This window comes from Rhinolophus hipposideros (genome assembly GCF_964194185.1).
Source record: "Rhinolophus hipposideros genome assembly, chromosome: 23".
NCBI lineage: Eukaryota > Metazoa > Chordata > Mammalia > Chiroptera > Rhinolophidae > Rhinolophus > Rhinolophus hipposideros.
In genome coordinates this window covers 24,183,626-24,203,243 of record NC_138069.1, presented here as the reverse complement: position 1 = coordinate 24,203,243, position 19,618 = coordinate 24,183,626, and the positions used below count along the sequence as shown (strand labels likewise).

The 19,618-nt window shown below is 44.7% G+C and overlaps 1 protein-coding gene across 9 annotated transcripts in view; it reads right to left on the bottom strand.

Annotated features, from left to right (window-relative positions):
* LOC308491562 (ras GTPase-activating protein-binding protein 1) overlaps nucleotides 1-19,618 on the bottom strand; it is a 296,580-nt gene that overhangs the window by 258,193 nt on the left and 18,769 nt on the right. For all 9 annotated transcript variants that reach the window (XR_013992377.1, XM_081035383.1, XM_081035391.1 and 6 more), the window contains exons 5-10: nucleotides 19,321-19,416; nucleotides 17,240-17,324; nucleotides 16,568-16,786; nucleotides 13,508-13,606; nucleotides 10,797-10,963; nucleotides 7,528-7,697 (exon numbers count right to left, since the gene is read on the bottom strand). Coding sequence is in view for 8 of the 9 variants with exons in the window: in XM_081035383.1 (XP_080891509.1) it covers nucleotides 7,528-7,697; nucleotides 10,797-10,963; nucleotides 13,508-13,606; nucleotides 16,568-16,786; nucleotides 17,240-17,324; nucleotides 19,321-19,416 (836 nt within the window). In the remaining variant the exon portion in view is untranslated. The remainder of the gene's footprint in view (nucleotides 1-7,527; nucleotides 7,698-10,796; nucleotides 10,964-13,507; nucleotides 13,607-16,567; nucleotides 16,787-17,239; nucleotides 17,325-19,320; nucleotides 19,417-19,618) is intronic.

The window sequence follows — 19,618 nt, the reverse complement described above, 5'->3', positions numbered from 1 at the left end:
TGCAGCACAGCCAGCTGGTCAGGCAGTGCTGCTTAAAACCACGGGGACGCAGCCTCCCTGAACGCACCGATCCAGTGCCCACTGCTCCCACTATTCCCATCCAACTCAGCTTTCTACTGGGGAAGGAGGGCAGTGCTTCACAGGTTTGCGGAGGATTATGCGTTCTGGAATTAGGCGCTTGGGTTTGACTCCTGGTTTTGCCCAAGTGACGAAGTTATGGCTCCTTTTTATTCCCCAGCTTTCTTGTTGGCAAAATGGGGATGCTAACAGCTCTGTTGTCACAGATGTCACGATGATCAAGAGGACACAAGGACACATAAGAAAAGGCCAGGGGTACAACCGGCATGTAATACAGTCAGTATTATCATCGCGCACGTGTATTCTGCTGCTTACGAGAAGGGCATCATTAGCTTATTAGTAATCAAACGCATTTTGAATTGTCTTCCTGCTGCCAGCCTCCAGCTGGAGGTCCTCGGCACTGAGACAGCGACCCAGAGCACACCTGTTACCTCCCTGAGCCCTGCGAGGGAGTTACCTTTGCCACAGGGGGTTCAGTTCAAACTTCATAAGCAAAACTGGAGTCAAACTGCTGTGAGGAAGGCATCACACTGGTGAGCTCGCCGACACATCTCAGTGTAATGCGGCGGATTTTCTCCTTCAGATGGACTACTGGAATCGATCGATCGCTGCCTCTCTGGCTGAGCACCAGATGAAAAGACTGGATGGCATTTCGACGCCAGGTTTTATGAGAAACACTTACTCTGAAACTGGAATACCACTCCCTGCAGTAAGGGGAGAGGCCTGTGGGAACGGAGATGTACCGGGGGTAGGAACAGACAGATTCACGACTCCTACCTCACACTTACTCTGCGGGCTGTCCGATAGCCAGCGTCACCGGCTAGTTTAAATTTAAATAAAGTCAGTCCCTCCTTCGCACTGCCTCGTTTCAAGGACTCAGCACCCGCTGTGCTGGAAGCACAGACCTGGGACACTTGCATCACAGCAGAAGGGCGTGTCTAGTAGACAGCAGGGCAAAGCACCCACTCACTGAACCGAAGGTGCCTCGGCTCCCGGTATGTAACTCTGCACCACTATTCCTGTGCTGTGGACAGAGGCCCGGAGAGGTTACATGACAGAAAGTGACAGAGCGGGGACTAGGATCGGGGACCTCAAGTCCTTGATAGAGTCACATCACTGACTAATGAGCAAGAAAATACAGACGGGTCTGGCTGAGCAGCAGGAAGATCCTCCCTATGAAGCACTGGGAAGTCAGCTATCTGTCAGGTTCGCTTTCCCAAGGCAACACAATGCTTTGGCAGAGAAGCCAGTCAACAGTCAGCCCTGACCTCTCTCCGCTTTGCAGAGGAAATTAGAGGAGGATTCTGCAGCCTATGACGAAAGGGGGTACAGGAGCACCGAGTCTCAGTACCGAGCCTCAGATTTGCCCCTACCATCGCCCCTACCCTTGTTTCACAGCCCTGGGGCAACCCTGTCCTTTCCTTCCTCTAGTAATCAACACCCATTAACACCTTCAGAAAGTCTAGGAAAGCATAGGCTTCTAACTTTCTCTGGAAGTTAAAAATAGCCTATTTCAGCCCTTGGCTATTTCCAAATAGAGAGTTGGCGACATTCCTCAAACCTTCAGGTCTGAATTAGAGCGAAGTTGGAGGTAAGGTGTTTGTAGGTTGATGAACAAACGGTTCTCATCAAGGATAACCTAATACTCAATAAGAGTTGATCTCCTGTGTGACCTGGAATAAGACACTTAACTCTCTCTGGGGTCTGGGTCTCCATCTGCCCAATGTCAACTCCACAGGGATGGCTTTAGAAGTTCCAATTTGGGTGAGTAGTGGTGTGGAAACAACCATGATGCAGCACTTAGACCTGCACCCAGGGAGAGGCTGTCCAGGAATGTGGTTGGCAGTATGGGCTCCGGACTCAGAACCTGGGCTCCAATCCCAGGTCTACCACTAACCAGCCAGTCGCTTAACCTCTTTGAGACTCATTTCCCTACTGCTAAACACGGGTGGTCAAATGAGATCATTCATGTCAAGAATTTGGAGGACGAAGCACAGAATAAGTGCTTCATAAATGTTAGCTAATATAATTCCCAGCTCCTGCTCAGTAGCAGGCTGGCGACGCAGGGAAAATCAACTCACCATTCTGAGCCTCAGTGTGTTTACCCATGAAATAAGGTGATTGTACGAATACAGGATGACTGCTGAAGGCTCACCCAATTCTGAAATTTCAAGGAACTGTACAATGCAGATTTAGCCACTTAGGAATGTGTTCTGGGATATGTCCCTCAACTCACTGCCAACTGGGAAGCACGGCACGCTGCTCAGGAGTGACACAGCAGAGCGATGGGACTCCTTTCTTCCAACACGTGGTTGTGCCAAAAACATAGCTTATAGTCCACCATTTTGTACCTTTAAAGGGAGTGTGAGTTACCCCTCCGGTGCCAGCCCCTGGTCCCCACAGATGCTCCAGCCAGCTCAAGAGAAGGGGCCCTTATCAGAGACAATGAGCCCCAGGAGGAGACAAGTCAGATGACCTGCCTGGCCCCTCCCAGCCCCGAGAGTCTGTCATCCCCTCTCCATCTCTCAGACTAACCTGGAGGACAGATGTGCATTCATGATATGAGTTAAGTGAAGCCCGATGTGCTTCATGTACTCTGTGATAAGAATTAAGTGGAAACAGAAACAGAAGCTTGTGCAGTCAGAATCTTTTCTCAGATCAGAAAGAGATGTTCCACTTCATCATGATATTTTAAAAGCGATCTAAAAACTTGTTCTCATTTTTACAACAAAGGATATAAAAGACAAGCATGCTTAACAAAAATATCCTTAATAGAGATTTTTAATGGGAACAGAACTTTTCGCTTAAAGCCAGGACCAGAGGGCTGCAAAGGGAAGTCCATCTTCCTGTCCTACACGGATCACACACCACAACTGAACCCTAAATAAAGACTGACCTTGGAGAAAGATAATGGGGGGAGAAGGCAAGAAGAGTGAGCCTCCCACGAATACAGTGGGGGTGAGAAAGAGAAGGGGACCCAAACCAAATTAGCATAAAGAGCCCTAAGGGCTCAACACTGGGGATATCTGTTTGCCACCATGCAAAATGTGGCAAATTAGTTTTAACTAATTCCAGAGCCAGGAATAAGGTACTTAGGAAAGATACGGGAGCAACTAAAACCTTTAAGTGTCTTTACTCTATGAGTTAAAGCCCTCTAGAAAGAGAAACTCAAGAAGGTAGGGATCTCAGGAATCAGGCAACTAGGACTATCCTCTCTGCACGCTCCCCCACAAAAGAACACCCCATACAAAGAGGAAGACAGCGTTCTCCCAACTGGCAGTTCCACAGCCCTCTGCAGAGGCTGAGCTGTGGCATGTACAGAAAAGCGGGACTGAGAACAACTCCACCGGACCACATGATTAGTCAACCGGGCTCCAATGGTATTACAAAACACCTTCCTTTTGGGTTACGGGATGACAAATACGATCTTTCAACGGCTGAAGCAATGTGAGGTAAACGGCCATGTTCAGAGAAGGAACTAATTGGGATTCTGGAGTCTGTGGTTTTAGACCAGCAACAGAAAGCTGACTAATGCACACACAACAGAGGAGAAAGCACTTAAGAGAACACACACACACTTACAGAAATACGATCTAAAATTATACACCAACTGAACACTTACAGCTCCTGTGTCGGGAAATTCTTTCTGCTATTTTACTATGATCGAGGCCGGGGAAGCCTACCCGTGGTATTTCTGAATGTCTAGAAATCTAGTTTTAAAATTAATTATAGCCTTACGATAAATATTTCATTTAGTGGGGGTATAAATAAAATACAAAAGTAAGGGAAACAGCCTACATGTCCAACACTAAAGGAGTATTTTCATTAATATGATCTACCTAAATAATAAAATATCATGCAGTCATGAACTTATTTATGAAGGATATGTACATTCATGATATAATATTAAAGTACGAAAGACAAAGTTATGTGTATATTATGATTGCAACTATTTCTTATATGCACCCATGAGGATTAACACAGAAGATAAAATGCAAAAGAAATTATTTTGTTAAATCAGTGGGATATTGGGAATTTCATCTTCAATAACCCCAGATCTAGACATTCTTCAAATGTGTTTATGTTAACTTTCTTTTTCTGAGCAATATTTTAGTCGAAATTTAAAATCAGGCTCAAAGCACTTGTACAGAATCACAGAATTTTATACTTGAGAGAAACCTTAGTGATCAGATACCTTTCATATCTTACAGTTGAGGAAACTGAGGCCTCGTGATGATTCAAGGTGGGGGTGAGGGCGGGGCACTGGTGCAGCTAATTTATGCTGCTGCCCTTCTTCCTTGTATCTGCAAGACCACGAAGAGTGAAAGACCACAAGGTGCTGAGAAGCCACTGTGTTTGGACCTGGAAGCTGCATGCTCTAAAGGGTCTGGCTGCTGGGAACGATTTATAGCTATGCACTCCAGTCTAAAAGGGTCTTAGTTGATGTGCTTCTATGTTATTACATGTTCAACAATAGGTTTCTGAAATTCTCACACCTAATTGAAGCGAAAGGTTTCACGTGGTAAATGCCACAGAGAATTAGTACCAACCACCGAAGGACAGGTTAGTGCCTCATGAAATCCAAAGGAACTATTCTTTTTGCACCTCTAGACTCTCCAAGTAGAGGCAGCCTCTCCTTCTACACAAGCTCTGGGCATAAGGTGATCAGCGTTTATAAGCATCTGGGCTGGAAGTAAATACTGTCCTGTATGAAACCAAAACAAAATGAGCACCACTGTCTGAGATGCGTGTTTTCCCTTACCACTCCTCCTCAGCAGTCTGAAATTAAGCATCAAAGAGCAGATACAGCAATCATTGGGGGACAGGGAAAAGTGTGATGAGAACGTGGAATTCCAAGTGGGAAAAAAAAATAAGGCTGGATGAAACTGCCTTGCTCCCCTTGGGGATGGAGGGTGAGGAAGAGGAGAAAAGTTGGGGAAAAGACAAGAAAACATCATAAATAGCAATAAAACAAGCTGCCATTAAAATTTATAGGTATAACTGAAAACACTCAGTTATACCAAAGCTCTAAAATCACGTACCAATTAACCTCGGGCAAAAAGATGGGAAAGTACAAAGAAAGAAAAACGAAATGAACTCACATAAATACATTTAAGGTGGTGTTACAGTGAAATGCCTCTCCTGAGTCCCACAATTACTTCAAAGTCTCCAGGGAACGTTAGAGAAGCCAGAGTGCTCAGAAATGAAGGGGGCTGCGTCTTTTAATAGGATGGCAGTGCAATGCTAAGTCACGAGAGATCACAGGAAAAGGGAAAAACAACTGAATGCACTTGAAGTTCAAAAGCAGCTCGAATCCTTTGAGCATCATGCTGTAGAAGGGAGCCAGAAAAAAGGGAGCAGACAGAGCCAGGAAAAGTGAAGCAAAAACCAAGAGGCATCTAAGGACAACATGAGGTCTGTGAATCAGAGACTGGTGGCTCCTGCAGGGTGCAGCGGAAAGAAACCTGGCAGGAAGCAAGACATATGCTCCTAGAGGCTAAAACTGGGCTTGACAAGGAAATGGGGCAGTGAGAGGAAGCAGGCCCAGCATCACTGCCCCAGCTCTTCAGGCAGGGAGAAGCTGCATCTAGACAGTGACAAAACATTTCACCTGGACGGACCTAGTTTTTCCAGAGGAACCACTTTGGAACAAAGGCAATTATGTGAACTATCCCCATCATTTCTCCCAATGCCCTCTGGATCCAAGAATTGGGGCCCTGAGAGTTCACATTATAAATAAACACCTGCACATGGAATTTTGTCTCCACAGAAGAAACATACATATCTGAATCGAAGCATCAAGAGGGGCTGGCAGAAGACTTGAGTAAAATCTAGAGTCCAAGCATCTTATCTGCACACATTAAGGCAATTTGCTGGAAAAGTAAGATATGACCTTCCTTCTTTCCTTTGCAGTAGTTCTGGGGCAGGAGTGGGCTGTACACAGTCCCGGCCACCAGATTACCTGCTGAGTGGCTGTTTCTACAAGCTGGACTAGGAGAGGACTAAAGGTCTGCCAAATAAAGGCTACAAGGAGAAGCCAGATTCTTGGCTGCCATCAGCTCTCTGGGGCTGGAAAAATCAAGGTGTCTACCTGCCCAACAACTACCCAGAACCACCCGGCAATAAATCTTCAGAAGGAGTACCACCCAAGATTAAATCAGAAAGTCATGGAAAGGACTTTAATTCCACAGCTCCAGGGCGTTTTTTCTACACAGATATTTTGGATGCTAAGCTTCCACTCACTATCCTTGAAGTAACAAAGAAGAACTGCAGGTGGCTTGAGAAGGTCCAGTCTGGGAGAAGCACTAGTCTGTTCCCTGGAGAAGGTCTATTCTGGGATAGGTTCTAGTCTTTCCCTATATTTTGCTTGGGAGGCTGAAAAGGATGGATAGTCTCTTGCCTGTCCTTCTCTTGCTAACAGTCAACCAATAAAATCATTTCTGATTTCTCATACTATGAATGCAAACCAGACAACATTCACATATTTCATCCCTAAATACTCAATTCTGGTTCAATTAAAAAATCATAGAGACCTACATTTTTTCCAAAGATACAATGACTAATAAGAAAATATCTGGGACAGCCTCAATATGAAAATCAAGACGTCTTGTTTCAAAAGAATAAATGTTTTAAAAATAAAATAAAAAGCCAAATATAGCAAAAAGAAAAGTATATGATTCAAGCATTTCAATTTGGAAAGCAATTACAAATCTTGTAGTTATTTAAATTAGATAGTATAGATCAATCTTTGGGGGTCTCTATTGTATCAACTCACAGCATCTAAGAAAAACAGGAATTTATTTTTATGTTTTAAATTTATACCATTTTCAACCAACAGCAAATAGGGTGATATCTTGTCTCTTAATTTATACCCCTGGGTGTGCGTCCGGGGAAGAGGAATAGAATACAAAGTGATAAATCAAACATCTAGTTAACCAATAGAAAAACTTCTCAGAAACATATTTATGTAGACCAATATCCAAAGTGTCTAGAAGAGTATCATGCAGTCTCAAAATGAAACGTAAGGAACAGACTGTCACACTACAAAAGTGACTATTTGAAAAAAACCAATAAACATGCACCCGCTATGAAAGTAACCTATATTCATTACAGATATGGGCAAATGGCTCTCCTTTAGGCTGTTATCATATTTTATATGGAATAACAATTATACGTCTTTCCTATGACTTTCAACCACCTCTGTAGCATTTCACACCATACTGGTACATAAATGACGGTCCCCATTGCCGTGTCCTTCCGAGTACGTATGTCATTGATTCACCTCACCCTCTGGACATGCCTCAACTCTGGAACAGACAGCGTGCCAAGCTTCCTGTTCACCCAGCACTGGCAACTTCACTACAATGCAAGCTCTCCCTCCTGAAAACCCTAGGGCTGGGTGCCCTGTGGGAGAAAACACACAAGGCAATTCTTTTGTGCTCTACTCACATGTCAGGCAGACCAGCATAGTCCGCACGAACAGGTCCGTCACCAGCCCCCAATGCTCAGGCACACGGGCCACGAAGAAGGGAATGATGATCTCGGCCGGGACGTAGAACTGGAGGGCGTAGGTAAAGAAGATGCCGATGGAGTAGAGCAGCTTCACTGACTGGTACAGCCTGCAGAGAGAGCCCAGACACGTTCAAACGCCTGTTCTGCACGCTCATGCACTAGCAGGGAGACTGCAAAATGGTCCCCTTGCAATTTGGCCACATCTATCCAAGTTACAAATGCATATGTCCTTTGGATCCAGCAATTTCATACATAGCGATTTATCTTGCAGATATATTTGCACACGTGCACAAAAACATTCAAAATATGCCATTGCAGCATTATTTAAGTACAAAGGCTGAAAAGAGTTTAAGTGTTAATCAGTAAGGAACTGGTTATATAAATCATGGTGTCCCCACACAGCAATTAAAAAAAATGAGGCAGAACTCTTAAGAGCTGACATGGAACTAGGTTTAGGATATATTATCAAGTGAAAAAAGCGTGGAGCAGTACATTTTTTATAGTGTGCTACAATTTGTCAAAAACAGAAAAAAAAGGGAAAAAGTATTCCCCCTCACCCACACTTCGTATGTGACATTCTTACATACACTAAACATCTCCAGAAGGAAACACGAAAAACTGGTTAACATGGTTGCCTCTGAAATGGAAAACTGTAGAACTGGGGACGAGGAGAGGTGAGTGGAAACGTAACGATGTTTTCAGTATCCCCTTTGAACATTTGGAATCTTTACCGGGGCATATATCCTTTCAAAAATAAAAACAATGAAAAGTATAATTAAAATGTAAAAAACTTATTCACATCCTTCCCATCCAATTCAGAGCTCCCTGGAATCAGCAGGTGACCCTGCAGGACAATAGGCAGGAGCAGAGTCCACCTGTCCACTCCACTCCAGCTGTCTTCCTACCACTGCTCCCCGTGTAGCTTCTCAGGGAGACCGTTCACTCACCATGGGGCACCTCTATCTTCACCCACACCTAGGACTGTGCTGAGCAGGAAACAAGTCTTATAAGTACTCATGGAACTGACACGATCACTAACGGAAAGCCCCACTGCCCCTAAGCAAAGCTCCACATCAAACGAGACCCTCACGCAGTAAGCAGTGAGGAACGCTGGCCACCCTCCCTTGGTGGAAATGTATTTAAAAGTGGTGGTTGTATTGTGTAGAGGTGCACTGAATTTCTCTGTGGTGGAACTCAATTCCTAGAAGATGTTCTGATGCTACAAGCAGCACACCCTGGGAGAGACTGAGTTTGACCAAAGGTTATACTTGCTCCAAGAATAGATAATAAAAACTCTGGAAAAATCAGCTGGTGGCTCTATAATTAAACTCGGTGCAGCACCAAAGCTTTCTGGAATGCTGGGAAGTCCGAAATCAGGAGAGTCACCTACAGAGTTGGCCAAATGACTCATACCCAGATGCAGACAGAAAGGTAGGAATCGCTGGGTTTGGAATATCAGAGGGAAGAAGACAGACGCTCAGCTGTGGCTTCAGATTATGTGGGCTGCTTCTGCTGCTCCTGACCCATTGATCTTGTTATGCTGAGCTTCCACCCGATGGGGCAGGAACACTGGGAAATCTCAAAGCAGGTATCAGAGGGAGAGAGAAACAAAGACTTTCTGAAAACAATGGTCCATTTCAGGACTACCGCTTGGCTGGCCACACAGCAGGCTCAGACCCCTCCTGAGTAGGGGGTCCTGTGCTAAACACTGATGACACCACAGAATAAACATTTTGCTCAATTTTCTCAATTTGTCCTTGCACAATGCCTCACCGATTAGAGCTCTAAAAAACACAAACAGGCAGATCAACCAGGCCCGCCTGAAAGATTATTCTGATCCCCAGGGCACTCAACAAGCGTCTCAGTGTCTACATACTCACAGCTGTTCTCCACAATGAAATTTTAATCTTCAGAATAGAATCGTTCTTGCTTAGAACACACCCTGTGACGTCTATCTTTTTAGGAAGCATTTCAATATATTTCAGTGCTTCCCTACAATACAGCAACTGAGAGTTAAGGGAAGTGAGACACTGAAAAGCTCCTAACAGTGGTCCAAGGTGGGAGGCCCCCACCTGCACAGCAAGTCGTGACTGCGTGGGAGAGACACGCAGAGGGTGGGCACCAAGCACATGTGCCCTCCTCTCTCCCCATCTACTTGGAATGTGGATACTTGACCGTTCTGGGCTCGGATTTCCAGAGAGAAATGGTGGATTAGTTGGCTGATCAACCAATCCACTCAGCATAAGCCTCCATAGGAATTACTCATCCAAACAAAGAACAAAGCCCATGGCAGCAGCCTACTTCTCAATCGCACCAGCATACTATCGCAAAGTACTTTCTCATGCGTGTCATCTGTTCTTTATGACACTCCTGGCAGGAAGAAATGACTGTTCCTGGTTCCCAGAAGAGGGAACTGAGGCAGCGAAAAGCTGTGATTTGTCCGAGGCCACAGAGCTAGGATGTGGCAGCTCACCTCTGACCTCCATGCCCAGCTCGCTTTCTGATAACATTTCCTCATTGAGAAAACGCTTCAGTCTCAGGGCTTATTCCCCACTTTTGTTCAAAACCCATTCATTCACTGGGTGCTGATCATGCCCCAGGTGCCGGGATAAAAAGGGAAGGATGGGCAGTTGCTGTCCTCACAGGGCTTACAGCATGGGGAGACCACAGTACACATATACGGACAATTCCAACACAGTGGGTAAGAATTAGGATAGGATCCTACCGGGATCCTGAGGGAGCAGAGAGAAGGGGCATCAGACCTAGACTTGACCTTGCGGTCGGTGAGTCAGCAGAGAACGTTCCTCCCAAAGAGCAACCCCCAGACCAAGTCCTCCTTACTGAGAAGAAATTAGGTGGGGGGTGGGGCTGGAGCCTGCAGGGCCGGAGGGCACACTCGGGAGAGCAAGAGGAAGCCTCTGAGGAGTTCTCTCAGCAGCCGGCTGCAGGAGTGTTAGGTGGCTCACACGGGTAACCACGGGGAGCACAGAGCTGAGGGAAGAATAAGACGCAGGCAGGGAGACGGGTTGAAAGGCTTGGTGAGCAGCCAAGGTGGGATGGTGCTGGCTTGGGCAGGATGGGGGACAGCGCTGGGCTAAAGTGAAGCGGGCTGACTTCAGAGGTAGGTAGGAGGAAGAACCCACATTGTGGCCCATTAGTTTAAAAAAACACCCCGTGCTCCCGGGCTTCCATCCTCCTTCACGTACCAGCAGTTGGGCAGGTTGAGGGTTATGCTGCCTTGGATATCAGCGCCAAATTGCAAGTACCCCAGACACCCCAGGCTGATGTAGAGGGCTGTGATGATGGCCATTCCCACATACAGGATAACTGGAAATTTCCGAGGATCCTTCATTTTGTTCTCAAGAGGCAGAACCTATGAGAATAGTGACAGAGAAAAGAAAGCATAGAAAAAAGCAACATTAATAGCCAAGAAAAAAATGAAATATTCTCAAAAAAAAAGTTAACTTCCTTAGCCCCAGGATTCCCCAAAACACATCCATCCTTTATTAGACAAACAAATAAATGCAAGTTGTTTGCTCAGAAGTTCCAGTCGCAGAGCGTAAGGAGACCTAGAGCCTGCTGTGTAAGCTGGGAAGTCCTGAATGGGAAGGACAGACAGCACCGGAAGCCGTAATTCCTGGTCCGGGCCAGTGCTCTGCTCCTGCTCTAAGATCCCTGGGGGTGGGGCGTGCTCTTTGACCTCACATTCAGCCACCTGCAACCAGCAGATCCTTCCGCATCATGCCCACCTGGAAGGGATGCTGGTGGTGGCACAGAGCAGCCGTACCTCACCTGAGATCACAGCTCCGCTAACCTGTCCAAAGAACACAAAACACAGGTCAGGGAAAAGTGCCACTCGAGTCCCCAGAACCTGCCGCCTCACCTCAAAAAGGGGCAGGCACCAGCAGTGACAAACTAAACCTCCAGGTTAGAAAAACAGGTGCTGGGGTGGAATGACTTAATAGAGGGTTTTGGAGACTCTGGATCACAAAGGTGTATGACAAGACCCAGTTCTCAGGCTCCCGTTTCAAACCGCTGACCCTTGCCACCTCCTCCTCACAGCAGAGGACATTCTTTAATTTCAGCTAAAGCAAAGGAAAGATTAGGAAGACTGGTTCGTTCAGGAATGGGGAAAACTGCAGGTGTGACTGTGACAATCTTAGCAATCTGCCATCAACTGCACCTGACCAGCTGACAAGGAAAAGCAACACAGCAGTAACTACAAACCAACTCGAGCCTTGTCGTTACACCCATTCTCCTCACAGGCCTGAGCCAGGAGGCAGAGCAGGTCTGTGCCAGACACACCCCGCAGACACCGTGAGCCAAAGCCCGGTGCTCTGAGGGCACCTGAGGGCATTTCTCACTGGCCTGCAGCAGTCCCCTCCCCACCAGCTCAAGGGTCCCAAGCTACAGTTGATCCACATCCGATAAGAATCACTTTCTAAACTTTCCTTCCGTTTCCTCGTCTGGAGAGGGCAGGGAGCCCACATCCTCCATGCCTCGGCCAGCGGCACAAACAGAGAGAGAGCCCCGTGAGCAAACTGTGAGCAGTGCCACTTTCCCTGGACACTCTTGACAGTCCCCAGATCCAAACTAAGAGTCAAAACACATTTCTTTCTATTACAAAAACAGAAAACAAAGAGAAATCTTGCAGTAATAGGTAACGATCATTATAGAATGACTCCATACCCAGCCTCAGCTAATGAAATGAAGCAGGAACAACTTCTGCTCTGTGCTCTTAGGGAATACTGATCAACTTAGTACAATGCTCCTTGTACCAGGGTCTCGGGTATCCTTCCACACCTACTCAGCCTCTTCTTTCCGGTCCTGAGTACTCGTGACCTTTCTCACTGCTGCAATGCAGGCCCATTCAGGGCTCTGCCCCAGCAGCCCAGGAACCATTGGCGTTTGTGAACCAAGGTGACACATTCTTTTTGGTCCATGAGAAGCCCCAAGAAAGAGCATAGGGAAATGTTTACAACCTCAGGACAACAACCTACACATGATCGATCACTCAGAAAGCCTCCCTTCTGATGTTAGTGCCTTAACACATTCCATCAACACGACTGGGGCAATTCCTCAGTATTTTGACCAAAAAAATCTGTTGTGCTGCCACGTTTTCTCAAAGGTATATAAGATGACACTGAAATCAAATGGGGACAAAAAGATATTCCATGGAAGGAGAAGTGTCTTCCCATTTCCTAAGCCCTTGGCCAGTAGAGGTAATAATCTTCTTCAGAGAAGAATTCTGGACCTTTATTATGAAAAATACAAATAAAAATCAATTTAGGTACAACTGAGAGGCAGATTTGGTGAAATCACCAGTGATGGGGGGAAGCTGAGCTAGGAGTGAAGGCTACTCATTTACACCAACGATCCAGAGCAGAGAAATTATTCGTATGTTTATGGATTTAATAATAAAATCAACAGTATTATTAATGCAAATAAAAATTATTTAAGGCTCACCATATGTCAGGGACTATGCAAAGCACTTCACACATATTTCATTTAATCCTGAAACTACTAAACATTAAGCTCACTTTCCGGAAGCAAACAACAAAGGCTCAGAGAGGTTAAGTTCTTGCACAAGGTCACACAGCTACTCTGTGGCAGGAGGACTTACACCCAAGTCAGGCTGAATCTAAATCCGCCATTCCTAATGGCCATGTACTATTAATTACTGCACACACAGGAGACGAGTAGGCAAAAGATGTCATTTGAATGTAAACATTCTCCAATTACATACAATTTATTTTCAAATGTTGGAGCTGGGGAACTTCAGTGGAATCCCTGACACACTATCCACAGACTGGCCCGTAAGTCTCAGAAGATCATTTCTAATAGCATTTCCTCAGCATTCCTTAAAGCAGACCTCCAGGACACCAAGGGTACCAGAGAATCACAGTGCAAGACTTACCATCCCGATGCCTTCGAATGCAAAAATTGCCGTGCCAAAGAACAGAGGGTAGGTCTTCCAGGATGCCACCAAGGGGAGGCGGCTGGGGTTTGGAATCCTCTGAAAGACAGAAAACAAAACAAAGGCTATACAGAGGTTCAAGATTTGAACCCCAATATCTGACAGGTCATACCTTTTCCTAAATCCAAGATTCTCAGAAGGGAGAAAGTCTGACACTTGACACATGATTTGGGAACATTTAGCCTTTGTATTTTTTTCCCTTCAGGCTGAGAAAACCCTACTTGCTATGGGGAAGGACTAGCCCAATGTACCATGAAAAACTCAAATGCTGGAGCTTGCATACAAACAGTTGCCTTCTTTCCCTAGGTAACCCCATCTCCAGGAATTTAATTGAGTTGAAAAAACAATCAAAGTACGAAAAAAGTTGAGCAAAGCTATTTATTAGTAACTAAAAACACCCTAAATGTTCCCAAACAAGTGAACATTCAGTTTACTGCACAATTATACCACAGAATATCATGCACTATTTAAAAAGTAAAAATTGAGATAACTAAGTAGCACATGAAAAACTGCTTATGAAATAATAGTAAAAAAAATTTTTAATTTACATATTCACTATAATACAACTATATAAACACTCCACACAGATAAAGCTGGAAGGGAAGGTGGCAAATTTTTAAGACAAGCTCTTTTTCTTTTTTCTCTCTAATTTTCCTTCTTTCTTTTCTTTTCTATTTTTCTTTTTTTTTTTTAATTCTTGTGAATGACTTGAGTACTTGGAAAATATTATTGATGGGTACATGACAGGACTATTGGAACATTTGGGAAAAATGAGCAAAAGAGCATTTAAAAAACAGGCAAATAAAAAAGTCAAGGCAATTGTCAACTGCAGGTACAACGTAAGGCTGTACAAGCAAGGAGGTGCAGACACAAACTCCTGCCTGGCTCACCATGGACAGAAGTCCCCAGCGTTGAAGGAACAGGATGAGGAGTAGGGCAGAAGCTGCCGTCCTTTTAGAATTTGGCTTTTTAAACCATGTGCTTACATTGCTTAAGTTAAAATAAAAATTGACTTTACAACTGCCTTTTACAATGTTTCAAAACTGATTGCACTAGAAAGGTATTTAGATAATATGGGAATGTTCTAACAGTGTGACAGAATAGGATCAGTGAACAAAGGAAGATCTAGTATTAATCTCTGTAATAGGCTTCTCTTTGAAAGGTTTCAAAGTAATTATATGTGGTCTCCCTAAAATACAAAGAATCTAAAAATACTTTTTTTCTGAGCCTCTGCTAAGAAATCAGTTAGATCTCTTTACAAGAAACATTTCAGTGCCTGAGATGAAGACAGACTAATAAATATTTTTGCTCTATGATGAGAAGATGAGACAAGAGGGAGAGTGCTCTGTAATTATTTCTGAGTCATAGTGTAACGTAAGTTCCTGGAAACAGGAGCGATCTGTTGGTTAGTGGGTGACTACTGCCCAGGTTCATACATCGGATCAGGCTGAGGTAGCAGAGAGGGAATTTCAGAATACACGTCTGGGGATACTCGAGTGAATGAGACCAGCAGAAGGAATTCATTGTCATTTCTCCCGTACAGCAGTCCATACTTTTTTACGACCCAGTGTTTTCCTAGAAACCACATGAGAGGGTAACTGGGTCCCTGCTAAGCAGATTGTGTGAAAATGAGGCAATGTTCACCTCTCAGACTGACCAAAATTAAAAAGACTGATATAGCCAGTGTTTACTAGGGTGGGAAACTTATGTACTGTGGAAGGGAGTCTATATGAAATCAGTAGATTTGTTTTGGAAAAAACAACCCGACAATATAAAAAACTCAAAAGTACACAGTCTTCAGCAATTGCATCTCTAGATAAACATCCTGGAGAAATATTCATGACATCAAAAAGGAAGGCATAAAGAAATTCACTGTCATAATACTGAAATAATACTAAAAATTACAAATGACCCGATGGTCCGCTGATTGGGGACTACTTAAATAAACTAAGGCACACCTATTCTGAGAGACTATGTAGCAATTGAAAAGAATGAGGCAAAATCGGGGGAATCAACATGGAAAGCTCTCTGAGGCATCGTCAAGGGAAAAAAAGCAAGGTAGACAAAAACTACATATAATAATTTTTAGAATTATGTTAAGAAAACAAAACATATTTTTATACATTTCTGTACATACTAACATAGTGTGTAAGGCACTTATAGGACCTAAAAGGAGACAGACCGATCACTCCCAGTGGGTCCCTGAGAGGAGGAAACTCAGGGTGGTGATGTGGGGCTCAACAGGTACTTGTGTTGTCTGCATTTTAATTAGTATGTCTTGACGAGTTATTGGGGGAATTAAATTTAAATGCATTTTTTAAAGTTATGCTTTTATGCCCCTGCTTTCACTCTTTTCCTTTTCTCAAGTTTTGGCGAAATGCATTGTCTTGTCCAGAAACAGCCAGTGTGTAAGGGAACACTTTCCTCAGCCTGATGTACCTATCTGTTGATATACACAGATGTCCTCTCATGTACTACTCCACAGCGCTGCTCACATGGGCTGTGCAAAAAGGAACAATAACTGGATTCATAATTTTGGCAAATAAATATAAAACTGGAGCGGTAACGGACTATTTTATCTAAACATAGGTTAGAAGAGCTGGTTTTTATTTTCATCTTAATATTTTTCTCTATTTTCCAATCTTATACAATGATCATACGTTAACTGTCTAATTGGGAAAAAGTCTAAACCAGTGATCTCAAGGGGGGTGATTTTGCCCCCCAGGAATGTCTGGCAACATCTGGAGACATTGTCGATGGTCACAACTAGCCCCTAGTGGGGAGAGACCAAGGAGGCTGCAAAATATCCCATGATGCACAGGATAGCCCCCCTCGAAAAAAAGAGGCATCTTGCCCAAAATGTCAATAGTGCCGAGGTTGAGAACCCCTAAGCTAAATATACCACCCAGCAGTTAACGTACCCCTAGTTACACTCTAGTTGGCTGTGTTGTTTGTTTCTTTGATTGTTTGACAGGTGGAGGAGGGAGGCTGGGCTCATACCTGAACAATGAACTGATAGATCATGACCAGGCTGACCACCATGCTGATATTGGCTAACAGGGAGAAGATGGACAGGACCCTGAGGTTCCTGACAAAAACCAGCAGCACCAGGAAGGGCAGGAAGGTGAGCATGTAGAGTCTCGAGTCCATGGTGGGCGTCAGAATCACCGTCTCGTTGTTGTTGCAGTTGGTGGTGGTCCCATTGGCCGCTTCTATGACCTAGAGTGAGGGGAAGACAAGAAAGAGAAAAAGCTTCTCAATGACAAAGGCCAGTGGATCTCCCACTGGAAGGGGTTCCTGACTAGAGGTTCAGCGTGTGAACAAGGCCGTACAGAAGTCTGTGGTCGGTGAACCACCTTTGGAGAGCTTTATAATTACCATAGCAACTCAACCGGATGAGCTGCGTTTGATCATATCGTACCTAAAGACAGGAGGACAGACAAGACATCTTCAAGTTTCTCGATGCCCTTGATCTTTCGATGAAATCAAACAAAAGACCCTGTTCTATGTAAGGTGTTCTATGTAAAGAATCTTAATTCTTTTGTTGACCAAAACTGGTTTGGAAAGGAATCCTAAACAGAAAGTCCACTCATCTCTTGCCATTCTCTCTGTCTCTCTCTCTGTCTCTCTCTCTCTGTCTCTCTCTCTCTCTCTAACCAGGGTCCTCCCTACCTGTTTAAAGTTGTCAGCCAGAAAGACAAAATAGACACAGCAGAATCCCAGCTGCGTGACAATCAGGAAGAAGTCCACGATGTGCCTGAAGGTGGAGAGGGAAGGAATACAAAGATCATGATGATAAAAGGCAAGACTCCCAGAGACAGGTGTTTGAACAGTGCTTGTGCCCCAGTCATCACAGACCCTTCCCATCAGGTGACAAGAATGAGTGCGCCCTGGTGAGAGGAGGAAATGTGCTAGGTGCCACCAGTCTGGAGCTTTGGAGGAAGGTGAAGGAGGCGCTATCACATGATTTCTGAGGTCCCCTTCCTGGTTCTTGTCTGGAATGCTGTACGAGGTTAGGTAATCCCAAGACGGGAAAGGACAGAGCCGAGCACACACACCAGGACCACTGCCCAGCCCCTCCCCATGGTCCACCTCCCCATCTTACACCGTTTGTTCTAAAGCTACAGGGAACCCTCAGCATAACAGCCCAGGAAGGGGGACCCTTCACAGTCTCTTTCTAGAACTCAGACCCAAGAACCAACCTATTCTCACGTAAGTACAGAGAAGTAGATATACCCAAACAGACTGCTGGTTGAAGCACTGTTACAACAGCAACAGCTGGTAACAACCTAAGGGGTCATCAAAAGAAAATGATTATAGACCATTTTTAAATGGAACAGTATACAGCAGGTAATAAGCATATGCTAACCCTGTATGTGTTGATAGAGACATGACTGACTTTTAAGGGAAAAAATAAGTTTCTAAACAGTATGCAGGATGGTTAATTTGTATTAAAAAACTAAGAGCATGTGTGTGTTTATAGAGAGAGAAATTCCAAAAGTATTCCCATGCCAACTATGACCAGTACACACTTTGCTCAAAAAAAATTTTTTTTTACCATGAGTACACATTAATTTTATTAAAGGAAAGAAGGGAGGGAGTGAGAGGGCGAGGAAGAAAGGGGGCAGGGGGAGCCATGGGGAGAGGGAAAGAGGGAGAGAGAGAAAGAGAGGAAGAAGAGGAGGGGGAAGAGAAAGAGAAGGAGAGAAGGAGAGAGGGCAAAGGAGGGAGGAAAGAATCAATTAACGACCAACCAACCAACAGTGGTCACTTGGCAAAGTGGCTTCTCCCAACCACAGAAAATGATTTTGCCGAAAGAATTACATAAAGCTGCATCACAGGAGGAAGCTGACAATCAGCAAAGGTGAAAATCTCCCTATGACCACAAAAAGGAGTTTTTCTGGAGAACACACTTTTACTGTGGTTCAATTTTTAAAAATAAAAAGGATTTGGCCTTTGATGGTATCAACTTTCTACATCAAAATATGATGTCTCCTCAAATAGAAAACAAAAAGTAGAATATTTTCCTTCATGCAGCTGCTGAGTCACCATAAGGAGAAATTTCCAAATACCCCCCACCTGAAATGTCTCTTTCTCTAATAAACCCATTTGTTCTAGCTCACCTCACCAGCTCATCTCACCTCCTCCTTGAAGCCTTCCTTCTCCCGTCCCTGTCCTTAAAGCACCTGTCATGTGTGCTTCTCATCTGGCACAGCGGACAAGAGAATCTTGAAAGCTCCTCCCCTCTTAGGGCCTAGGATGTATTTCTAGCTCAGGACACTCTCTTCCTACTGGTTTACACTATTCCTGATCTCTTGTTCACCAGCTTCTCATGCACCTTTTTCCTTAGAAAGACTACAAGCCCCTGGATGGACAGGATCACATAATCCACCTCAGGGAATCCCCTCTCTATACCTACAGCTGTTTTGTACCACTCACGAGAGAGTACGTATATGTGTTGAACAAATGAAGGAATGAAATATAATCACTGGTCACAGACTGTCAAAGCTGGAATGGGTTATGGTGATCTTTCATGCCGCACATTTTACCAGTGAAGAAACTGAGGCCCTGAGAAGGGAAGAGTCACACAGCCCAACATCACACAGATTCCCACTGAAAGAGCTGAGCTAGAACAAGTCCTGACCCAAATGATGCTTTTTCCACTACTTACAGTCTCTCCCACATGTCACCGACCTCTCTGAAGACCTCCACACTGGGAGGCCATAGCCACAAGGAGAGAGGAAACCAGTTACCTTCCCCAGGGTGCGTGGTTCCGGAGCCAGGAGCTGGGGCTGGATTCTAGTCCATACATCACTGTCTCCCCATAGTCCACAAAGGGCTTATTCAGTCTGGGGGGTGGGGAGAGACAGAGGAAGGGCAGAGTGCGTGTTAGACAGTGACGAAACACACGTAGTTCAATGAGACGTGGGTCAACTCCCTATCTGTCATCTTGGAGATACCACTGAGACCTGGACTGAATGCTCTCAAGGAGCAGAAGTGTTAAGTCAATGGGACACTCACTTTCATTATGATTTAATTATTTGGCAGAAT